The sequence below is a fragment of the Manduca sexta genome, chromosome 17, assembly GCF_014839805.1.
Source record: "Manduca sexta isolate Smith_Timp_Sample1 chromosome 17, JHU_Msex_v1.0, whole genome shotgun sequence".
NCBI lineage: Eukaryota > Metazoa > Arthropoda > Insecta > Lepidoptera > Sphingidae > Manduca > Manduca sexta.
In genome coordinates this window covers 3,226,088-3,246,338 of record NC_051131.1, presented here as the reverse complement: position 1 = coordinate 3,246,338, position 20,251 = coordinate 3,226,088, and the positions used below count along the sequence as shown (strand labels likewise).

The window sequence follows — 20,251 nt, the reverse complement described above, 5'->3', positions numbered from 1 at the left end:
TAAAGGTATAAAAACAAACTGTCAAATTCAATGATCGCTTGATTTTTGTAGAAATGTGTAACGTATCTATTTGTTGAAATGTGTAACGTATTTGTATGTTGTATTTGTGTTGCACAGCAACTTCTACAGTTTTAGAGAGGCTTTTTTCTAAAGCTGGCCAAATCCTGTACAGATGAAGTGGGAAATCCTGAAAAAGTTATTTTTTTTACAAAGTGTACCCAAGCAATGTTGGGAATGTAATTTCTTCATTGTTTATTTTTAAAAACCATAAACACGTGAATGAAAAATATACATTTAGTTTTATTTGTCACCGAAAATATCGAAGTTTTTGGATACATCGATGTTATTCAATTGATGTTTATAACGTCATTGGTTATAGGGATATTATTCATCACACAAAAACAATTCGAAACACGTAGCTTCTGTTGAATGGAATACAGTAGTTTTGAAAAGTAATGTTGTTATAACGACATTGTTGTATTATATGAGAAACACAACGATCATGCCCACTAGGGATAATTGTGAATTTAAAATAGTCGTTTTTTGACAATTTATCGTTACGCTTGCATTTCTGTTATATTTAACATCTAGATGTAAAAGGTAAAGCTTATAAAATTAGTAACGAGATTAGAATGAAGTCGAACAAACATCGGTTACATTATTTGTTCATCTTTTGACTCTTCACCAGAGCTCTTCACTTCATAAATATTAAAATTTCGGGGATGCCAGTCGTTAAATAAAATTAATCTCTGACAGTATCAATGTGTAGATTTTTTTAAAATAATTGCTTAATTGTTGATATTATACTGTAAGGAATTGATTATATAATTTTCTTTTAATAATAATCCATATTTAAATTGAAACTCTACCAACAGAATGAAGTATAGTAGCAAGTTAAGCTTTTTGGGGGAATTACCGAGCGTACCCGGACGTGACGTCGGAGAACATTGAAGTGGCAACTGATAAATCTCTAATACCTAATTTTAAAATAACTAAGTATGGTAGTGTATGGGTACAATACCGATTTTTGCCAGTCATAAGACAAGTTAAACTATTGAGAATTCCCATTCGTTGGAGTTACAACAGTCATTGTTTCGCAGACTTCAGCATAAATGTGAAGTATCTCAAGTATAATGCTCAGGATATCTGACCAAGGTAAATTACATATTTTGTATTGCCTAACTATTAACCGTAAATATATTTTTTATTATAACCAACAGAAATGTAATGTTGCTCGTGCGAGTGAAATTTTGCTTTGTGCTGAGCCTTAATTATAAAGGTTCTTAATTTTGTCTTTCTATATCCCCAATCCCGATACTTAAATCACGCCTAAAACGATAATCCTTACTGCATTAAACCGAAACATTTTAATTCCCAGATACTATACCAATGGCTGTGCGCCTAACAATAAAAAAATAATAATTAACACTAATCATAATATATGGGAATTTATCATGGCCTTATTAACATATCAGTATTCTCAATAGGTAAATGAAATTTCCAAATGCCATTTTTTACATGATTTATAGTACTTTTGTAGAATATGATGGTGCTGCTAAATATTATAAATTTAGTCATCACAATTTGTATCAAATTATATAGGTAATAATCAATGAGCAAAATGCTTAAATAAGAATAAAAAGGACAGGTAGAAAATTATGTGTTATATTACTATAATAACTTATAACTTTAAATTTGCAAGGGAAATTAATTGCTTATTGGACATAAATTATTATTTAATGATACTATAATTGATTATACTCTTTTGTTTCACTGAGCATTTAGTGATTATTAAATTATTTGATGTGAGGAGAAAATGATTAAAACATCTTGATATACACAAAACTGTAAAGTAGTATAAATATTGTAAAAAGAGACCTTATTATTTCACATAACATTTCTTAGTTTCATACTGAATTCCAAGAGAGGGATTGATAGTTATCATCCTTTGCCTAAATATTTTTTTGATCTATTTTAATAAACCTACTTTAATTCTTGTGGGAAAATTATAATGAAAAAAAAAAAAACATTGCAATCACAAAGTATTACCAATTTTATCAAATAAAAATCAGCAATACTACTAGTAGTAGTAGTAGTACTTGCATTAAGCAACATTAGAAAAAAAACTATTTCATTTAGTTCTTAAAATTGGTTAAAACTACAGCAACAATTTCAAACATATATACATCTACATCTTTGATAGTTGAAACAGATTACTAAGCAAGTTACATATTAAATCTTATTGTAACTTTCCTATAATGTTTGGGTGTGTTTGAAGTAAACACTAAAATGGCTGACCTGATTTGAACGAATTTTTGGCATACGGGTAGACTATTTATAGATACTTTTTCTCAGTAATTTGCGCCCATGGAAAATAATTTGACTTTTTTATCTGATTATAAATAGCTACAACTTAAATAAATCTACAACAAAATAGTAGTATTCGGTAGATTACCAGATCATTTTCACTACTCAGTAACTACTAGCAACTGGTGACAAATTAGAATATTTGCTTTAATGTATATTGACTCAATTCTGGCCTCCGGAAGTCTTATTAGGGTATTTCATAACATGATCAGGAAATTAAAAAATATTTTTTGGGTGCGACTTTTGCTTGTTCATTGAGTTGACAGTATCAGTACAAGAAATTCGTTCCATATTTTATCGCAATAAGGCGACGTTTTCTATTTACATGAGTGGGCTATAAAACGTCACGATTTAGGGAAATATTTTTCTTAATAATATGTTATGTCTACTTCTGTCTACTATCTAAATATTGTTATAAACAATTTAATGTGAATATAATTTCACAATTTTTAATTATTTTGGTATACGCACATTGGCTAAATGTGTAGGAAAAACCGAACCAACAAGTGTAGGGAGAATTAAAAAAAAATGACAGATGTCACTTTACACTTGTCATTTGTCAGAAATCGGAATAATTCGGTCATGTAAATTGTTTCATTTATTATAAATGTGTACATGAAATTATGCATATTTTGTTATAAAACAAGTTGCATATGAGTTAGTTTACTACAATGGCTAAACGGAAGGCAGGGGTAAACGATATAATTTATGAATTAGATAATGAGGACATTGACTCTAGTAGTGAAGATGAGGTTAAACAACCCAAAATTGTTCGTTTAGAGGCAGATACAACTCCAAAGTCTTCCCAGAGTGACGTGATTATTGAGGAAAGTTGTACTGATGTTATTAATCTTAATAGCTCCTTCAAGGATGGGACACAAACACCGCCAAATAACGACGTAAATATTGGAGGGAAAACTTCGGACAACTTAGATGTTGTTGATGCGAAACAGACTGAATTAGATGTTAAGAACGTAACTACCAATAAGAAAAGTACAGTATCTAATGAAGATATAACATTGGTGACGCCATCTCTTACATCTAGAGAGAGCGACGCGAAGAAACGCGGCAGACTTCCATTATTAACAGTTCATTTTAGAGACAGCAAACTGGCTTGTTATAAGAAAGAGATAAAACAATTCTTATTGAATTTAATCAAACTTCATGATAGTGATGCATTGGATGAATTTGATAATGATGCAGATTTAGAGCTAGATATCTGGCCAGAAGACCTACATGATGCATCACAAAATAGTACAGAGGCCGCTGACAATAATTTCTTTTTTGTGGATACAGATCCTAGTTCTTCTAAGCTTGATAGCGTACCCACATATAGACAGGTATGTTATATTTTATTAATGTACGAAATTTGGAAACTGCAATTTTTTTTTATCAAATTGATTTAATAAAGTTTTCATTATTTATATGTGCTTAACTCTTGGTCTCTCGTGAATCGCCGGCGAGCCAAGACAGCTACATGACATTTGCGTGTGTCACGGGATTATAACCTTATATACTACATATATACTACATAATAAGGTTATTTTTCCGTCACACGCGTAGCTGTCAATGTTTGCCGGCAAACATTCAGCTACCTCACGGGTTAATATGTGGAGGTGAAAATGTGTCATGTTCATAAAAACAACACAGGAAAAAGAAATGTCAATAACTTTTAGTGTCAAAACATAGTGCTAATAGCTCTTGTATAAAATATGATTTTTCTAAAAATTCATAATTTTTAAATTTGAAGATCAAACAATATTTTTTAAGTTTATATTTAAAATTATCACAATTAAGTTAAAAACTATTTTAATTATTATCAAGAAATTAAATGTTGTAATGTTGTGCAAAATGTAAATTTCCCATTTAGGAGATATTAGCAGTTAGCCATATGTAACTCAAAGTTTAATCGCTTGAGTCTCTCATTACAGACCTCAAAATTAATGACAAATGCACCTGTGAAGGAACCAACCCCTCCTCCGATAGCACGGAGGCATTTACTTTGCTTCAACTGTGATGGTTGCCACAACTTGAGAGATTGCGTCTTACCTAGAAATAATGCAAGAATAGCTGAGAAAAGAAAGTTTATGATAAAACCTGGGTAAGTGTACTGTAGCAATGGCCTAGTTGGTAGTGGACTAGACTGCTGAGATAATTGTCCTCAGATTCAAAACCCAAGGGCATGCATCTCTGATTTTTCTAAAGTTATGTGTGTATTTTTTGTGAATTATTTCTTGCTTTAACAGTGTCAGAAATGGACCTGAGAAGTTTATAAGAATATTTAGGGTATCGCGAAGACTGCCAATCTGCACTATGTCAGTATGGTAGACTAATGCCTAATCCTCCTCATTTTTATAGGGACCCATGCCCAGCAGTGACAGTATATAATACAGGGCTGATATTATTATTAAAATTTTAAGTGTAGTGTCAACTACTTGCTGATTTATTAACAATTTCATTATGTCTAAATGTTGAATATGATATAGGGTTACCAAATGTAAAAGTCAAGCTCCCCAATAAATAGTAAACACAAATGTAATTATATCCTTTAACTGTTTTATACAATAACTGGTTGATAAAAATTACTTGAACGTTGTCACACAGGCCTTTAGAGTAACATAGGCTATGACAAAAATAAAACTCACAATTGTGGAAATTTGACTACAAGAACCTCTAAATCAACAAATATAATAGAAAGAAAATATATAATAACATGTATTATTTTTGGATGTTCTAGTCGATACCATGTTGAGGATGAGCAGAGGTATGGCCACCTGGTTCCCGGCAGGATATCCGGTGCGCTGCGACATGCACTCGGGCTGAGTAGACACGAGCTACCCTTGCACATCTATCGCATGAGAATCCTGGGCTATCCGCCTGGTTGGCTGGAAGAAGCCAGGATATCACACTCGGGGATTTCAATGTTTGATTCTAAAGTAAGTTACAATATATTATTTTTGTGCACAATAAAAGTATACAGTTGTCGTAATTATATATTTTATGTATTCAATCTCTGTGTCAAATTTCCCTGAAAATGGTGGAAAAACTTAAGGTTAACGCATTTTTGAACTTTTTTTAGGGAAATGCAATTTTAGATCCAGATGAGGAAGAGGGGGAGATTTGCGAAACAGGTTCTAAAGACAAGTTTGATATAAAGAAGATTCTAGATTTTCCAGGATTTAATGTCCCTGCTAGTCCACAATACAGAGAGGTAAATTCAAATTCTTCACCACTCTTTATCAACAAAAATATGCCCATATAGAGTTAGGTTTTGGGTGACGCCAACAGAGTATTAAAAAAAAAAAACATGTTCACAGCTTGAGGAGCTGAACAAGACTAATTTATTTCCTTATATTTATACAACCGTTATAGTATAAAGGTTTCCATTGTACTAAATTTTAATTACAATGAGACATACTTAATTTTTCCTCTTACTGAGGAACATGAGTCTAAAGGGCTTGGGTTCATCAAAAACTACTAACCAACACTACTGTGTGGAATTACCATACAGTATAATAAAATAAATATTAAAATCAAGTCTTGGTTGATTAATAACACAATAAGCTTTTGAAATTAAACGATTATTCTGATGTTATCTTGGTTTTTTATATTATAATTTTATCCCGATATTCCGAAGTATTTGCAGCCTTCATGGTCACGAGGGGGACTGAGGTTCAATGTCTAATATTCGTGTAACATAAGATATCATTAAAATATTATGTTTTTAGGAAGCACATTTATATGACTTACCACCCATGTCGGATCAAGACAGCAAGTTACTGATGTTGCAAATGCTGGCACCCAATGCCATGAAGGCATACAAACGTAAGAAGCTTACATTGTCCGCCACCGGCACCACCAGCCTGCCACTCGAGGGACAAGCAGAGATGGACCTCGACAATGAAGATGGTCAGTATAACAACAATTATGCTCTCTGCATTACAGAATACTATGTATGATAAATTATAAAACCTTGACCATATTTCTAATCTAACCTTTTAACTGGTACAAGTCACCTCATAGTCACCCTTTCTATTGAATTACAGTAATTACCAACTTTTATGAGCCTATCATCAGAATAGTAAATAATCTTATATCATTTTATAATGAAAGAATAATAAATAATCTATCTATCTATCTATCTATACTTATAATAAATCTGTAGAGAGGTCAATTCTGTACATGAAATATATTTCCAAAATAACTATCAGGGGGTGATAAGGGATCGATACTGATGCCAAAAATGCAATTAGTAAAATTTTTGTCTGTCTGTCTGTCTGTCTGTATAACCGTTATAGAAACAAAAACTACTCAACGGATTTTAACGAAACTTGGTACAATTATTTGTCATACTCCTGTGCTGGTTATAGTATACTTTTCATCACGCTATAATAAATAGGAGCAGAGCAGTGAAGGGAAATGTTGGGAAAACGGGAGAAGTTACTCCGTTTTTTATGCTTCCGTCGCGTGTGCAACCTTAATGGTTAAAGCTACACAGAAATCATGTATGACGGAAATGTTCTCCTTAAAATTATGTAAAAATATCCCACGACAGCATATGTCTATCTTTTATGGTTGACTCACAATAACACGTGTAACTCCCGATAGCTTAGCAGTTCGAAGCTTTCTCATTATATTTGTCTAATCTTACGTTTATAACACTTTCAGTCATCCCTAATTAAAAAAGTTAACATTATTAAATATTCCATAAAAAAGAATCATAGAAATCGGTATAGAAACACCAAAGTTATACATGAAATACGCTAATAATAAACCATCATGTGTGAATACTGAATCATGCTATAAGGATTACTTTTGTATATATATAAGGTCGCGAACGCACAGGCAGGCGGCTTGCTTGGCACCTAGAGGTTAGCGAATCACCTAGCGAGTAGCTTCGTAAAACGAACATTCTCGAACGTTCGCGACCGGCTCCATTTTTGAAGTCCGAAATCCACGCGGGCGAAGCTGCGAGCGGAAGCTAGTCTTTAATAAAATCAATAGCACAGCTCACTTTTGTATAATTAGGTTATAAAATCTAATTTTATTGATTACTTTTCCTATATTTACTATTTTAATTCTCAACATTGCAAGAAGGAATAATTGTAAATTTTTATTTCACAGAAATGGCAGAATTTCCTTCAGTCCCGCCGCTGCCCGACGAAGCTCCGCCTCCGCCGCCCCCGCTACCGCCATCCTCCCCGCCTCCTCTACCGCCATCCTCCCCGCCTCCGCTTCCCACCCCCTTGAATAGTTCATCCCCTCCCCCACCCGCGTCACCTCCGTCCCCCGCTATAGTTCCGAAACTGACCGTACCCAATACAGTAGCCCCAAAAACTGATGCCAAGACTGATTCAATAGATGATGATGTCGTAGTATTAGGTGTTATGCAAGTAAAAGATATACCACTGCCAGAAGCTGATTTTCTTGTTATTGATGAGGTTTGTATTTTACTTACATAATGTGTATGGATAACAATCATTGCTATTATTATCGGTGATTATGCCAATGAGTTGTAACACCAGATACAACAAAAAGAGATTAAGAAATCAGGTTATAACTTCCATTTCGCAAACAATGTACGTTCTATTACCATTCGTACCGTCATTTTATTACCATTTATTTGTAAGGTTGAGTGTGACTTTTCTATTTGGTTGGATTATAAGTTTATGGGACGAGTGGCATTTATTCTGATGTTGAGATGTTAGACAACTGGTTTCGAAAATTTAAGTTCTGATTAATTATTGATTCCATTTTATCTTATACAGACTAACTCATCAAAGTCAAACAGTGGCGGCGGCAGTCCAAGTCTTAACGACCTGGAAGCTAAGAAACGTTTGCTGTTAGACGCTTTAGGAGAAGACGAACCGGAAAACACTGCGTTCGTCAATAATAATACGTCCGAAGGAATTGATCTTGAAAGTGATTCAGAAAAAGATATCGCAAATAATAGCAGTGCAAATAAAATTGACATGGATGACAGTGACGTCCTTGAAATAAATGTATCAAACATAACTGATATCGAAATTAGTAATAGCGACAATGCTAGTCCAAATTCGACGCAGATAAACGACGAAAAGAATACCAGCACTTCGGGAATAAACACATCATTGAATAGATCAACCGGCCACGTAAAAACTACACAATATGGCACTCCAGTAATGAACATAGCATCTCCTTACGAGAAATTACCGAGCGACGTTAAATTTGCCAAGGATATCTGCGACGTAATAAACTTTGAAAACTTACCTAATTCTACAGGAAATTACCAAAAAATGTGTTCGTTATTGAAGAAAGTTAAAAATGAAGTGGACAGGATCCAAGACTCTTGATCTAGGCGTGCCTCTTTCAAGAGGTAATCATTGGCATTTCTTTTTAATATATTGCAATTGGACATTAAAAAAGTGACATTATATTTTTATACTGATGAAAAAAGTGTACATTTAATTTTATAATTATGTTGTATGGTACTTGGTTGGTCTCTCGTGAAGTCTATTAGACTCCATGGTTTCGTCTCTTGCTGGCATCCAGCTGTAATGTGTACTGTTGTATTTTAGTTGTAGATATTTCACCAAAGTAGTGAAGACCACTTTTTTTTTTCTAAACGGTGCAATGATGAGGCAGTTTAATACTACATACACTTTTTAGTTTGATGCCGCCTTATTTTGGATAGTAACACCAATACGAATTAAATCCCTGATAAGTCTATGGACCACCTACTTTACTCAATGCGACTTGTGGAGAGCATACAATGATTTGCCCTCATTACTTGATTTGAGACTTACCAATTACCCTCTTACCAATAAACCTTGAATGTCAATAAAACTATTAAAAATATTAAGTGATGATGAATGTTCACTGCGGTCTACGCACTTGTATTTTACACCACACACCAAAAGAAACCGACATGGGTGTTTGAGTACACACCTTATAAAACAGAGCGCTACAGCTGTGCGGCAAAATAATATACATCCACTGTGTTTTATAGTCGTTTTGGTACCAAAATTTGGTTACTTAGAACAATTTGTAGGACCAAAAAATAGTGATTAATTGTACTGTTGATAATAAAAAAAATAGTTTTTGATAATATTTTTCATAAAAAATATAAATTCGGTATTGTTTTTCATTGGTTCGAGTTTGATAATGATAGTAACGTCGCGACAATTAATTCATGGTTATGAAAGGCACCGATCGTAGTGATCGTAGTAGTACGTGAGATTTAGTTGCATCATTATGAGTTCTCATTTATTATTCGTAAACATAAATGAAATGTTTATAAAAAAAATATTATTTTATTTATTACATTAATATTTTTTGACTCTATTATTGATACAGAACTTAAAATAATCGGTTCTAAAACGATTATAAAATCACGGTGTATATTACACATATATTGTTTTGTGTAGTCGATGCGAACAAGCTGCTGTACTAGCCGCACTTAGTGCTAATTTTCACACACCGGGTGAAGTTGTACCAGTTGATTATTCACTTACCTTCGCAATCTCAAAATGAGTGTGCTACACTGCCCTGTAACTTATGGTGGTGCGCAGTGGAGGTATTGTTTACAACAAACAGGCATTTTACCACCAGGCAAGCGGCTTGCTTGCCTTAGTTGTTTAGTTGTATAAAAAATATCGAGACTAGTATTTGTAAGTTTGTCGATGTATCATATTTGTAATAAAAATAATTGACACTGACCAGGTTTGTCATTTCCATAATAAATCATATAACATCCATGTATGTCTGTTATTTTCATGAACTGTTTTAACGATTTTGTTATAAAGGTACTTTGAATAGAGGAAATATGTATAGATTTCTAAAATACCAAATGGAAGAGAAACAAAATAACTAAAAATATATGCTGTAATGACTCATTAAACCAGAATATATGCGGACGGGGACAAGTCATTAGCAAAACTAGTCGAATATAAACATCTAGACAAATACAATAAAACTATTTTATGTCACAGTAATATTTATTTGTTTGCATAAATAAAATACAATCTCGAATGGTTTTGTCTTTACCGTTATGTATATTATACAAGATGCAATATATAAAATTAAAGTTAAAATCAACCCAACCCAAGGCGTGAGATTATATCTAGTGGAATATTAACTATGATCAGAAAAATAAACAATATGTCTACGCGATGTGGAAAGATAAATTTATTACATTATTCGAGACAGAATCACATTTATATTCTTATTTTTCTAATCACATATCTTTATCCTAAGTGTATATAAGCAAAACAAAAAAACCTAAATACAAGAAATTGTGAATCAATCAAAAGTAGAATCAAATAGTTATTTAATATTTGAGACTTTCACGAGAAATTTAATTTCTCGAAAATAAATTATATCCGCTTCGTGTTAAGATATAGTGGACTATCACGTTAAATATATTAAAGCCAAGCTATACATAAACCCCCAAAACACTTGGCATTTCTATTTTAATAATGTTTTTCAGATCATTGCTATATAACACAGTATTGCACTACAGAATTTATCACAAGAATGGAGTGACGTTCCAGAGTTACATCGTTTTGCAGGTTTTCATTAATACCGAAGTAACTATAATATATTTACGCTATGATTTATTTATTAATGGAAGATTGAAGGACATAAAACAGACTACTCGATACATAACAAAATCGAGCAAAGGATGAATACTTCACGAACTACCTACCACGTGTTTTACAATAATAGTTACACGTATAAATTTACATGAACATTTAAAATTTGTCGCAACATTGCATTGTTGGTATCACACGTCCACTTAAGAGAAATATTTAATACCTATACACATGATCTTACATGTAATGTCGTCGCGTTGGTGTTCCGACTCGCAATAATTGAGTTACTCTATTTTATATACTGGAATTCATTAGCATGACCGTTGATTAGCTCGCAGTCCCGTTTCAGCGCGGATTAAATTCTTGGCGGTGTTGGTGGCGCGCCGTCGTGGTCCTGAAACCAATTGTAAAACTTAGGATTGTATTAATAAATAAACGTCACTTTTGAGTAAAATCTCAAGTAGACATTTGATGTAGTCACACACATCGCCGCATTTATCCCCGAAGGGGGTATGCAGAGAAGCGCAATCAAGGCACCCACTTTTCGCCAAGTGTGTTCCGTCCCATGATGTGATAGGGGGCGAGCCTATCGCCATATCGGGCACAAATTCCAGACTCCGGGCTAATACTGAGCAAAAAAACCCAAATATCACTTTGCCCGACCCCGGATTCGAACCTAGGACCTCAGAGCGTTGTCGTACCGCGCTTACAGTACAACGCCACCGAGTTAGTCGGGGGTCTCTATACAGTCTTTTTGTAATTACCGACGTTCTATTCGGAGAACAGCTACGATAGCCTTGTAGAAAAGTATAACCCTATATACCTATGGATATTACGATTACATCGCCCGTATTTATAAAAAGATGGTTGGCTCCTGCCGACGGAATAGGGCCAGCTGAATCAGCGCTGTACATAAACTAAACTCGGCCGTTAAAATCAGTCATATATTGTGACTTAAAATGTCAATGGTGACTATATTAAGATGCTGACTTTAATTTACTAGCATAAATGATATCGCACTTCAGAGCGAAACTGAGTAGTATTTAAATGACGCCACATACTAACAGGCAAGAGTCACATCTTGAAGTAAGTACTAAAATGGAGGCTCACATGTAACACCTAAGAATGTGGAGACAACCTACCTAAACAATCTCTAGTGACACCTTCGTCTCTTTCTAAGCTTGGCTGTTTCTATTTTAATTATAAATATCTAAAGTACAATTTTGAATGGTTTGATCGATCGCTGTTTAGGCGCGTCGTAATGTGTTTCAAGTACCTATTGTGACCACTTCAGCGTCCCTATGTATGTATGATCATGCGATGTTTTAATATCACACTTTGAATGTAGCAGTGTTCATTATTATAGGTAGATAATGGCCTGTAAGTACTTTTCCACTGCTTTCTAACATTTTATGAAAGTGTAACCGAAATTGTTATATTTTAAACAATAATAAGTATCTATTTTAGTAAGAAAGTCTATATTGCATATAAATCAGGAATCTTTCTTTTTTCGAAAATTCCCTAAACACCAATCTCAAAAAAGATTAAAGTCGAGGGGTTGCTAGCAGTAGCTGAACATTTCTAAAATGAACCCGACATAACATATAGGTATTAAAATGTATAAATGTGGTCTACAAATCGTTCTGATGATAATAAAATACTCCATAAAGGGAAACCGGCAAGAATCGGGTTACATGGACCAGAGGCGGCTTTAGGGGGAGGCAAACCGGGAACCGCCCAGGGTTTCGCGCCTACAGGGGGCTCGCACGCGGTGCTTTGGAGGACTTTTTCCGACCTTACCAAGCAAACTGTTAAAACCGGGGAATTTTCTTGCGCCGTCCGGGGCAAAGCGTTGTATTATTGATTTCGCCTGGGGTCTCTCGCCCACTAAGGCCGCCTCTGGTATGGGTCCTTCGCCACTAGTTGCTAGATAGATACTTACATGGGGCCCGTGCGCTGGCTTCGCGGCATCTTGGATTTGGTTGCGCCTCGGCCGCAGCATGTACATGGCGAGAGCGAAGGCCACCATTAGAAACATCATCATAAAGCTGTTGCCGGCCGACTCGGGCTGCGAGAGCCCCGGCAACTGCTCCAGGCACTCGCTGTCGGTGCAGTACGACTGGCCTTGACGTAGCTGCAAAATTTTAATTCTGGGTTTATATCGAGCATCTTTGTCAGTAAGATAACTAGATTACTGAATACTGGAATCATTTTTCACCAAGGTGACTATGAAGGAATAATGGAATGACTTGTGCCATGTCCAAGTTGGCTATGCTGAATGTCAATATGAAACATGGTCTAAAACATAATGCGGAGTTTTTAGAGAAGCTGTCGATGGCTGCGTCATGTTAGTAATCGTAATTTTATAAAGTCGCCCATCTACGTGCCTATTAGTGGCGGAGGGTACATATAACTCGATTCCTGTCGGTTTCCCTTTCGTCATCATTTCAGCCCTTGAATCGTCCACTGCTGGATATAGGCCTCCCCCATTGAGCGTTATAGGGACCGGTTCTGGGCCGCCCTCATCCATCGGACTCCGGCGACCCTCACCAGATCGTCGGTCCATCTCGTGGGGGATTCCTTTCGTAATTTATGTAAATTCTAATTATGAATGCGGTGTGCGTTTAACAGAGCATATTAGTAACTAAGTATAATTATGTTGTTAGGTTCTCCTTAGAAAAATTTCGCCCTTCGCCACTGGTGCCTGGGTATGCCTAGGGCATTAAAGGTACCTGAGGTCGATAACCTCAATAATTAATTTGTATAATAATTGTAAAAATTGCCTTTCAGCCATGACGTGTTTATTCACTTGTAATATTAACTCTCTCTTTTATTATTGCATAATAATTAAACTTTTGTTTGTGCAAGTGTCTCATAATAAACATTTATAACTAACAAGTATTATTATTAATATGCGACATTTAGCTTTCGTAGCGGGGGAGTGCGATTTGCGAAGTTGAAACGTTCGGTAGCATGCCCCAATATGTAAGCGATGCTATCATCGTGACGTCACGGCGTGGGAGGCTGCAGCGTTATATCAATCGGTTAAACTACTGCGAATTGTCGCGGTTCAATATTTATGGTTATAATAATGTATCAAAACTAGTTCTAGTATAATTCAACAATATCAAAGTTTAATATAAAATAAATTCCAGGAGGGAATCTGTAGTATAGAGAAAAATAAAAAATGATTTCATGCAGTTTTTATAGTTAACGTGGTTTTTTAAAAATAGTAGAATGAAGAAGGAAGAAATAAGAAAATAAGAATAGGTGGTAGGCTATCTCGATATCCTTGGGTGGACAGAATTCCAACGTAAACCCAAACTAAAAACCGTATAGATATAATACAGCCGTTATATTGTATTATATCGGTTGCTTATAATTTCTATGAAGAGTCGCAGTTATTATTTAAGGTCATAAACTATGGAAAGCGGCGGAGGCCTTGGCAGAATTGTCTACATTTGCCAACGCGGGATGCCTAATGCCTATAGATCAGCAAATATCAATTATATCATATAAATACCATGACACTATCAAGTTATTTTTGAAAACAATGATATACACTGTTGCAACTGCACTCGGATATTCTAGTTATATTTTATGAGAATGTGTAAAACTCCGACGAATGTTTGTTAATGATATATTTCACGAGCGGCTAATCCTGTTGATAAAGTCCGCGGTTTAGTAATTGCAGCTGTATGGAAAAACATCCTTCCTTGTGACAGGATGTGTACTCGATAATTGTAAAATATTTAAAATGCGTTGTGCAATTAACATCAAATTTAAGTTTATATGCAACAATTTGTTGACCCAACAATTTGAGACGAATGTCCGCCGGTTCAAAACACAAGGGCACACACCTCTGACTTTTCTAAAAATTATGTGTGTATTCTTTGTGAATTATCGCTCGCTTTAACGGTGAAGGAAAACATCGTGAGGAAACCTGCACACCTGAAAAGTTCTCTATAGGAATTTCGAAGGTGTGTGACGTCTACCAACCCGCACTAGGCCAGCGTGGTGGACTAAGGCCTTATCCCTCGCGGTAGTAGAGGAGGCCCGTGCCCAACAGTGGGACAGTATATAATACAGGGCTCATATTATTAATTTGTTGACCCATAGATAATGCCATATTGAATAATATAATGTAAGTAAAAGACGGCATTTTCCGTCAATAATACATGTTATGTCTAGTGTCGGGGGCGCCCCGGCTCCACTCTGTCAAGAGGTCACGCGCTTCTATTATTTTATACCAATAGACACCACGAATATTTCAGCTAAATATATAAGGTATATTTTGGATAGCGACCACGGTACACAAGGTGTTAAAACCCGCCATAGTGTCCCACGCAAGTGTGTCGCGTTCCGGGATCAGCCTGTGTACATCTGGATCCAACAGGCCGGCATAATTGTGTCGACTGCCTAGGGGTAATCATCTCTCGTCAGTTATCATTCTATTGTACCACACTCCACTTAGCATCAGGTGGTGTGGGATCACGTTTTTATAGCCTTCCAACATATAACGGAATTCTAAAGAAGAGCCGTCACGCAATTTGGTAATATTATCTGAATTGACAAAATAAGGTCATAATACATAAATATATGCTGATGCTGTCATACATTATTTATGCTAAGATAAAGGGTATAACGAATTCACCTTCAAAACACACGTACTGCAATGTGTTATGTTAATTACTTTCTTTGTTGCAATTTTTTAACAACAATGACATAGAGTCGATTTTTGAACTAATAAATTTGTAAAATATATTTTTACCAATTATGGAAAATAGTGTCTTAAGAAAAGAATATAGATTATATTATTAAAAACATAAAAAAAAAAACAAAAAAAAAATGTTTGTTATGTTCATACGATATACTCGACTATAAACACTATCGCGTACAATTACAACTATGGAATAATTGGAATACTGATAAGTTTTAGTTGTACTGGTAACTGTATTGAACAAATTTTATTTCCATACATCAATATTAATAAGGATTAGTTTTACATAACTCAATAGTGTCATTAATAAGGATTCTTTAAGACACCTTGAATGTTATTTGGACTAGACTTAGTTAAAAATGACTCAAATTTTTTTAACATAAATCCTTAATTTATATATTACTTGTAATTTGCTAATGAATACTCAATTTGAATATAATGAACATCTTCGTTGAAATACATTAGCATAAAAAATTATATGGGTGTGTGATCGGGACATGAAACGTGTCAAAGAGCTACCTTCAATTTTTTTTCAAAAGAGTGTAACAATGTATCTGATAGTGGCTATGTGCTAACAAATTTTCTAAAGTGGCCAATTTATATATTTTGCTACTTGCACTGGGCATTGGTTCTGAATGAACTCGTAACAATCTTTTGTATTGCAGTCTACTAGCGTGTTGTTAATATTTGTACACACACATCACACCCTTATCTCCAAAGAGGTAGGCAGAAGTACAACTAAAGCATTCACTTTTCACTATGTGTATACAAACCCATTATGCTATATAGCAGGGGTGGCCAACCGGTCGATCGCGACAACAAGTCCAGTCGATTCTGGCAAGGCAAAAATATAAATATGTAGAACAGACCGCGTAACATACCTAATCACTAACTGCTGCAGGCATCGTCTTGTATCATTTTTTAATCAAAATAATAATAAATTGTGTGCTGAACTATGTTGTTTCATTTAAGATTTCAAGATGTATGTAGCTTGGTAGATCGCACAGAGTATCATCAGTGAAAAGTAGATCTTGGGTCTTACCAAGTTGGCCACCCCTGTTATATAGGGTAGCAAGCTTATCTGATATTGACCAGAAACACTCAATATCATATTGCCCAACCCTGAATTTGAACCTGGGACTTTAGGATTTCATACTGCACAGCCATTACTAAATAGAATGAATAAGGAAAAAGAATATCTATTGTAACCAAGGACTTTTACGAGGGAAGAAGAATTTTCATGTAACATTCATCTATTTGCATACTTGAGTTCCTTGTTTCAATAAATTCACAATTATGTAAAAATGTCTGTTTACCCCTAATTGTTTAGTCAATTGTTGTAATTGTTACTTTAATTATTTGTAAGTGATATTACCATAAATCGCATTAATAATTATTTCATTGGTAATGTACTGAGTAATTAACGAAACCAGTTACACCCTAGTTGGTAAACTTATATTGGATTATTAAAAACATACATGTATTTGTAAAAATACTAGAAAAAAATTAGGATTTATACTTGGATATAAACATAGGCCAATGGTTATTTGATATCTGGACAAAATAAACTCAAATGTGAGTGCACTTAATACATCTTTATCTATCAATTGGGATAACTCATGTTTTATTGCTTGTAGAGTATTCATTAAATTAAGTTAGCAACATTTTTTATTATTTAAACTTCTTTAAGGAGGTAAACAATGTCATATTATGTTTATTCTTATACTTAACTTGTAAAAATATATACTCATTCAATAAAGTATGATGGTAACAGATGGGTAAGATTTTTTTTCTATTGTAAAACGGGTACACAACCAATACGGAATAATAAGTTAGATTTTTTTCTTCTTTAATACTAAATTGTTTATAATGTTCAGTATTATTGTTTATACTTTGCTGAACATATGATAACGAAGTAGAAATCGCCTAATTAGTATGTATACGTGGTATCAGCATCCTCCCACTTGGTCAAACACGAAGCAAGGTCACGAGATAATAGTTAGCCAGTGCTCACCAGCGAGATGAGGCGGCGCATCGCCAGCTCGTGATTCCACAGGCACGCGCACGGGTCCATTTCGTCGGCCATGTCTGTAACAAATGTTGCAAAACCGCAACCTTAGTTTTGCTCACTAGTCACTAGTCGAGTAGTTCGTAACTCACTTTCCAAATGTGTGACACAGATTTGCTGATAAACTTGTTATCGTTTTACAAAAAAATTACAAAAACTCAGCTAAATGGTCACGTCACCAAACAGCTATTAGGCTTGTATTTATGTTGTACAACTTTTTTATTTCTATGTTTATTTACAAATACAAAAAATACACAGGACAATGGTCATCTGTCACATAGCAGGAAGCGAAAGTAGAAATGACTAAATAAAGAATCGCACCTGAAATTTGAGCAAATATAAAAATGGAGAACGCACAGAATTAAAATTTATTTCTCTTGAAGCGAGTGTACTCGCGTTTGTCTTGATAAATTAAAACGAAAACGTTCAGCAATTATCTACACTTGCGACGACATTTTTAAGCTGTGTGCTTGGAGCTCAAGGATTGGTCGATACAATAAAATTAATGGATGGCAAGGACCAATCATTGATCGGGGTAGCCATATGTAATAAAAATATTTCTATTGCCCTTATTGAGCTCCTAATACAGTAGAAGTTTAGATAATCGTGTCTTCAATATTAAGGACATTGGGAATAATATTATTTTATTTTGTTACAAAACCGTTTTAGTTGTTGTTATTTCAGAAACGGAAAAGGGTGAAATGTTTATTGCCACAAAATGTGTGAAAAAAAAGCTTATGCACTGAAAATCGCAAGGAATGTCTCATTTTAAGTAGCCCATCTAAGTAATTCAAAAATACTTTTACACCATCAATATTTTATCGTGACGATAATTCGTGTAGATTGTCTTGTCTTATAATTATAATTTAAACATCAATAATATACTTTAACGCCATCTAGTGGATTCATTACTGGTCGTATTCTTCTAGAATTAGGTACGTTAACAGTTTGATAGTGCATCGAATCCTAAAAATCTCTATTTGTAGTTAATATGTAGTACCTATTATATAGGCACCTATACTTTTAGTATTAAAACAATGATGTTATTAGTAAAAATATGAAGTGTAAATGTTTTACACATATTATGTGATACTTTAACTCTATAGAGTTACCGATTAAACGACTAACGGTGATTACCTACCTATAATTAGGACGTCATTTAAGGCGAGAGCAATAATTATTCGTGTCATGGAATTAGGGTATAAAACTAAGGCATTAGCATTAAAACATTAACGCCCATAACTAAAAAATCAAGGATATAATATTGTCTACTTAACTTATATTCCAAATCAAGTTTAAGCAGCCCCGTGCCTTTTTCCTTTTTTCTTGTTTATGTCTTGTTGTTACGGGAAAGATGTCTTTTGTTGATGATGATTGATTTAATTTTCGAGTCAAAGTGAATGTATTGAGGTCGAGCTGGCGGGGCCCCCTTGAGACCTGGCACCGGGGCGACTAGGGATCATCCGTTGCGATCACCCATGAACTCGGTATTGTTTATACTACATTTTTATATAATAATATTAAATGACTTCTGTAAGTATTTATAAATAATATCTGTGATATAAATACTTCAGAGGTTTAGATAACATTTTTTTACACATTTATACATCTTTATACGTTGTATTTTAATGGATTTTAAGTGGGATTTGCTTTTATTTTTATGACGGGGTTTTTCAATGGCCCGTCCTACTTTATAATAACTAAAATAAGTCAAGAATTTTTATAGCCATTTTTAAGCACACTGCGCGCTCGGAGAAGTATGAGATTGCCATAATTAAAGTTCATAATTAGATACTTAAAAGGCATTCATATGTAAGTGACAAATATATAAATTATATAAATATTTGGAACCGTCAGATTTTTCTACGTCATTTGATCTCTAGAATAATTTGTATAATATTAGTCTATATTTTTATAAAGCAAATAAGTAATAACTAATCAATTTTCTTATTAAAATCAAAACTTTAAATCGTTCTACTCAACAGTTTACCGATTGTCGCTTAGAAATTATTGTCTTTCAAGCGCCGAATTAAGTATATTATCTAAAAGAGTGTAGAAAAATGAAATTTAAGTACTTAAGTATACTTTATATGTGTTAGACATATATATGAAACTCGACGGTCGAGTTTCGACCACTGGATGACCACTAGATATAATTGTTGATGTATAAAATATAGTGTCTTCAAGTTTGCAGGTTAGGTAATGTTGCTTAGATACGCATAATATTGTATTTATGTTGCATTTTTTTCAATAGTAGGAATCTATTGAACTAGAGCTGAGAACTAGAGCGATAAGACCGCCATTTGTACATGTGTCTTTTGTCTCTCTTTTCTTATTCGTATTATTTATTCTGTTTGGTGCAATAAAGAGTACCTATAAATAAATAGAAAATAAAATAAATAAATATCAGCGACCACAAGAAACATAATATGGTGCTGTAACGTATGACAATACTAAAAACTGCAAAATGTACTTATTAATATTTTTTTAACATCTTCGAGTAAATTATTAATAATTAAAATT

The 20,251-nt window shown here is 34.2% G+C and overlaps 2 protein-coding genes across 3 annotated transcripts; one reads left to right on the top strand and one right to left on the bottom strand.

The window, feature by feature from the left end:
* Nucleotides 1–2,799: 2,799 nt before the first annotated feature.
* On the top strand, nt 2,800–10,064 carry LOC115443102 (zinc finger CCHC domain-containing protein 8 homolog). Its single transcript, XM_030168375.2, has 7 exons — nt 2,800–3,707; nt 4,299–4,468; nt 5,105–5,303; nt 5,447–5,578; nt 6,096–6,276; nt 7,492–7,808; nt 8,136–10,064. Exons 1-7 carry the CDS (start codon nt 3,039–3,041, stop codon nt 8,697–8,699), a joined length of 2,232 nt encoding a protein of 743 aa, XP_030024235.2. The 5' UTR covers nt 2,800–3,038; the 3' UTR covers nt 8,700–10,064.
* A 311-nt stretch (nt 10,065–10,375) lies between these two features.
* On the bottom strand, nt 10,376–18,274 carry LOC115443103 (small integral membrane protein 14). 2 transcript variants are annotated; one of them, XM_030168376.2, is made up of 4 exons: nt 18,050–18,274; nt 17,675–17,748; nt 12,883–13,074; nt 10,376–11,334 (listed from the first exon to the last, which is right to left on the bottom strand). In XM_030168376.2, the coding sequence occupies exons 2-4, from the start codon at nt 17,744–17,746 to the stop codon at nt 11,296–11,298; spliced, it is 303 nt and encodes a 100-aa protein (XP_030024236.1). In that variant the 5' UTR covers nt 17,747–17,748; nt 18,050–18,274; the 3' UTR covers nt 10,376–11,295. The 2 variants fall into 2 exon arrangements, with proteins under 2 accessions (XP_030024236.1, XP_030024237.1); XM_030168377.2 differs by having other exon boundaries at nt 18,086–18,223.
* Between the last annotated feature and the right edge of the window lie 1,977 nt (nt 18,275–20,251).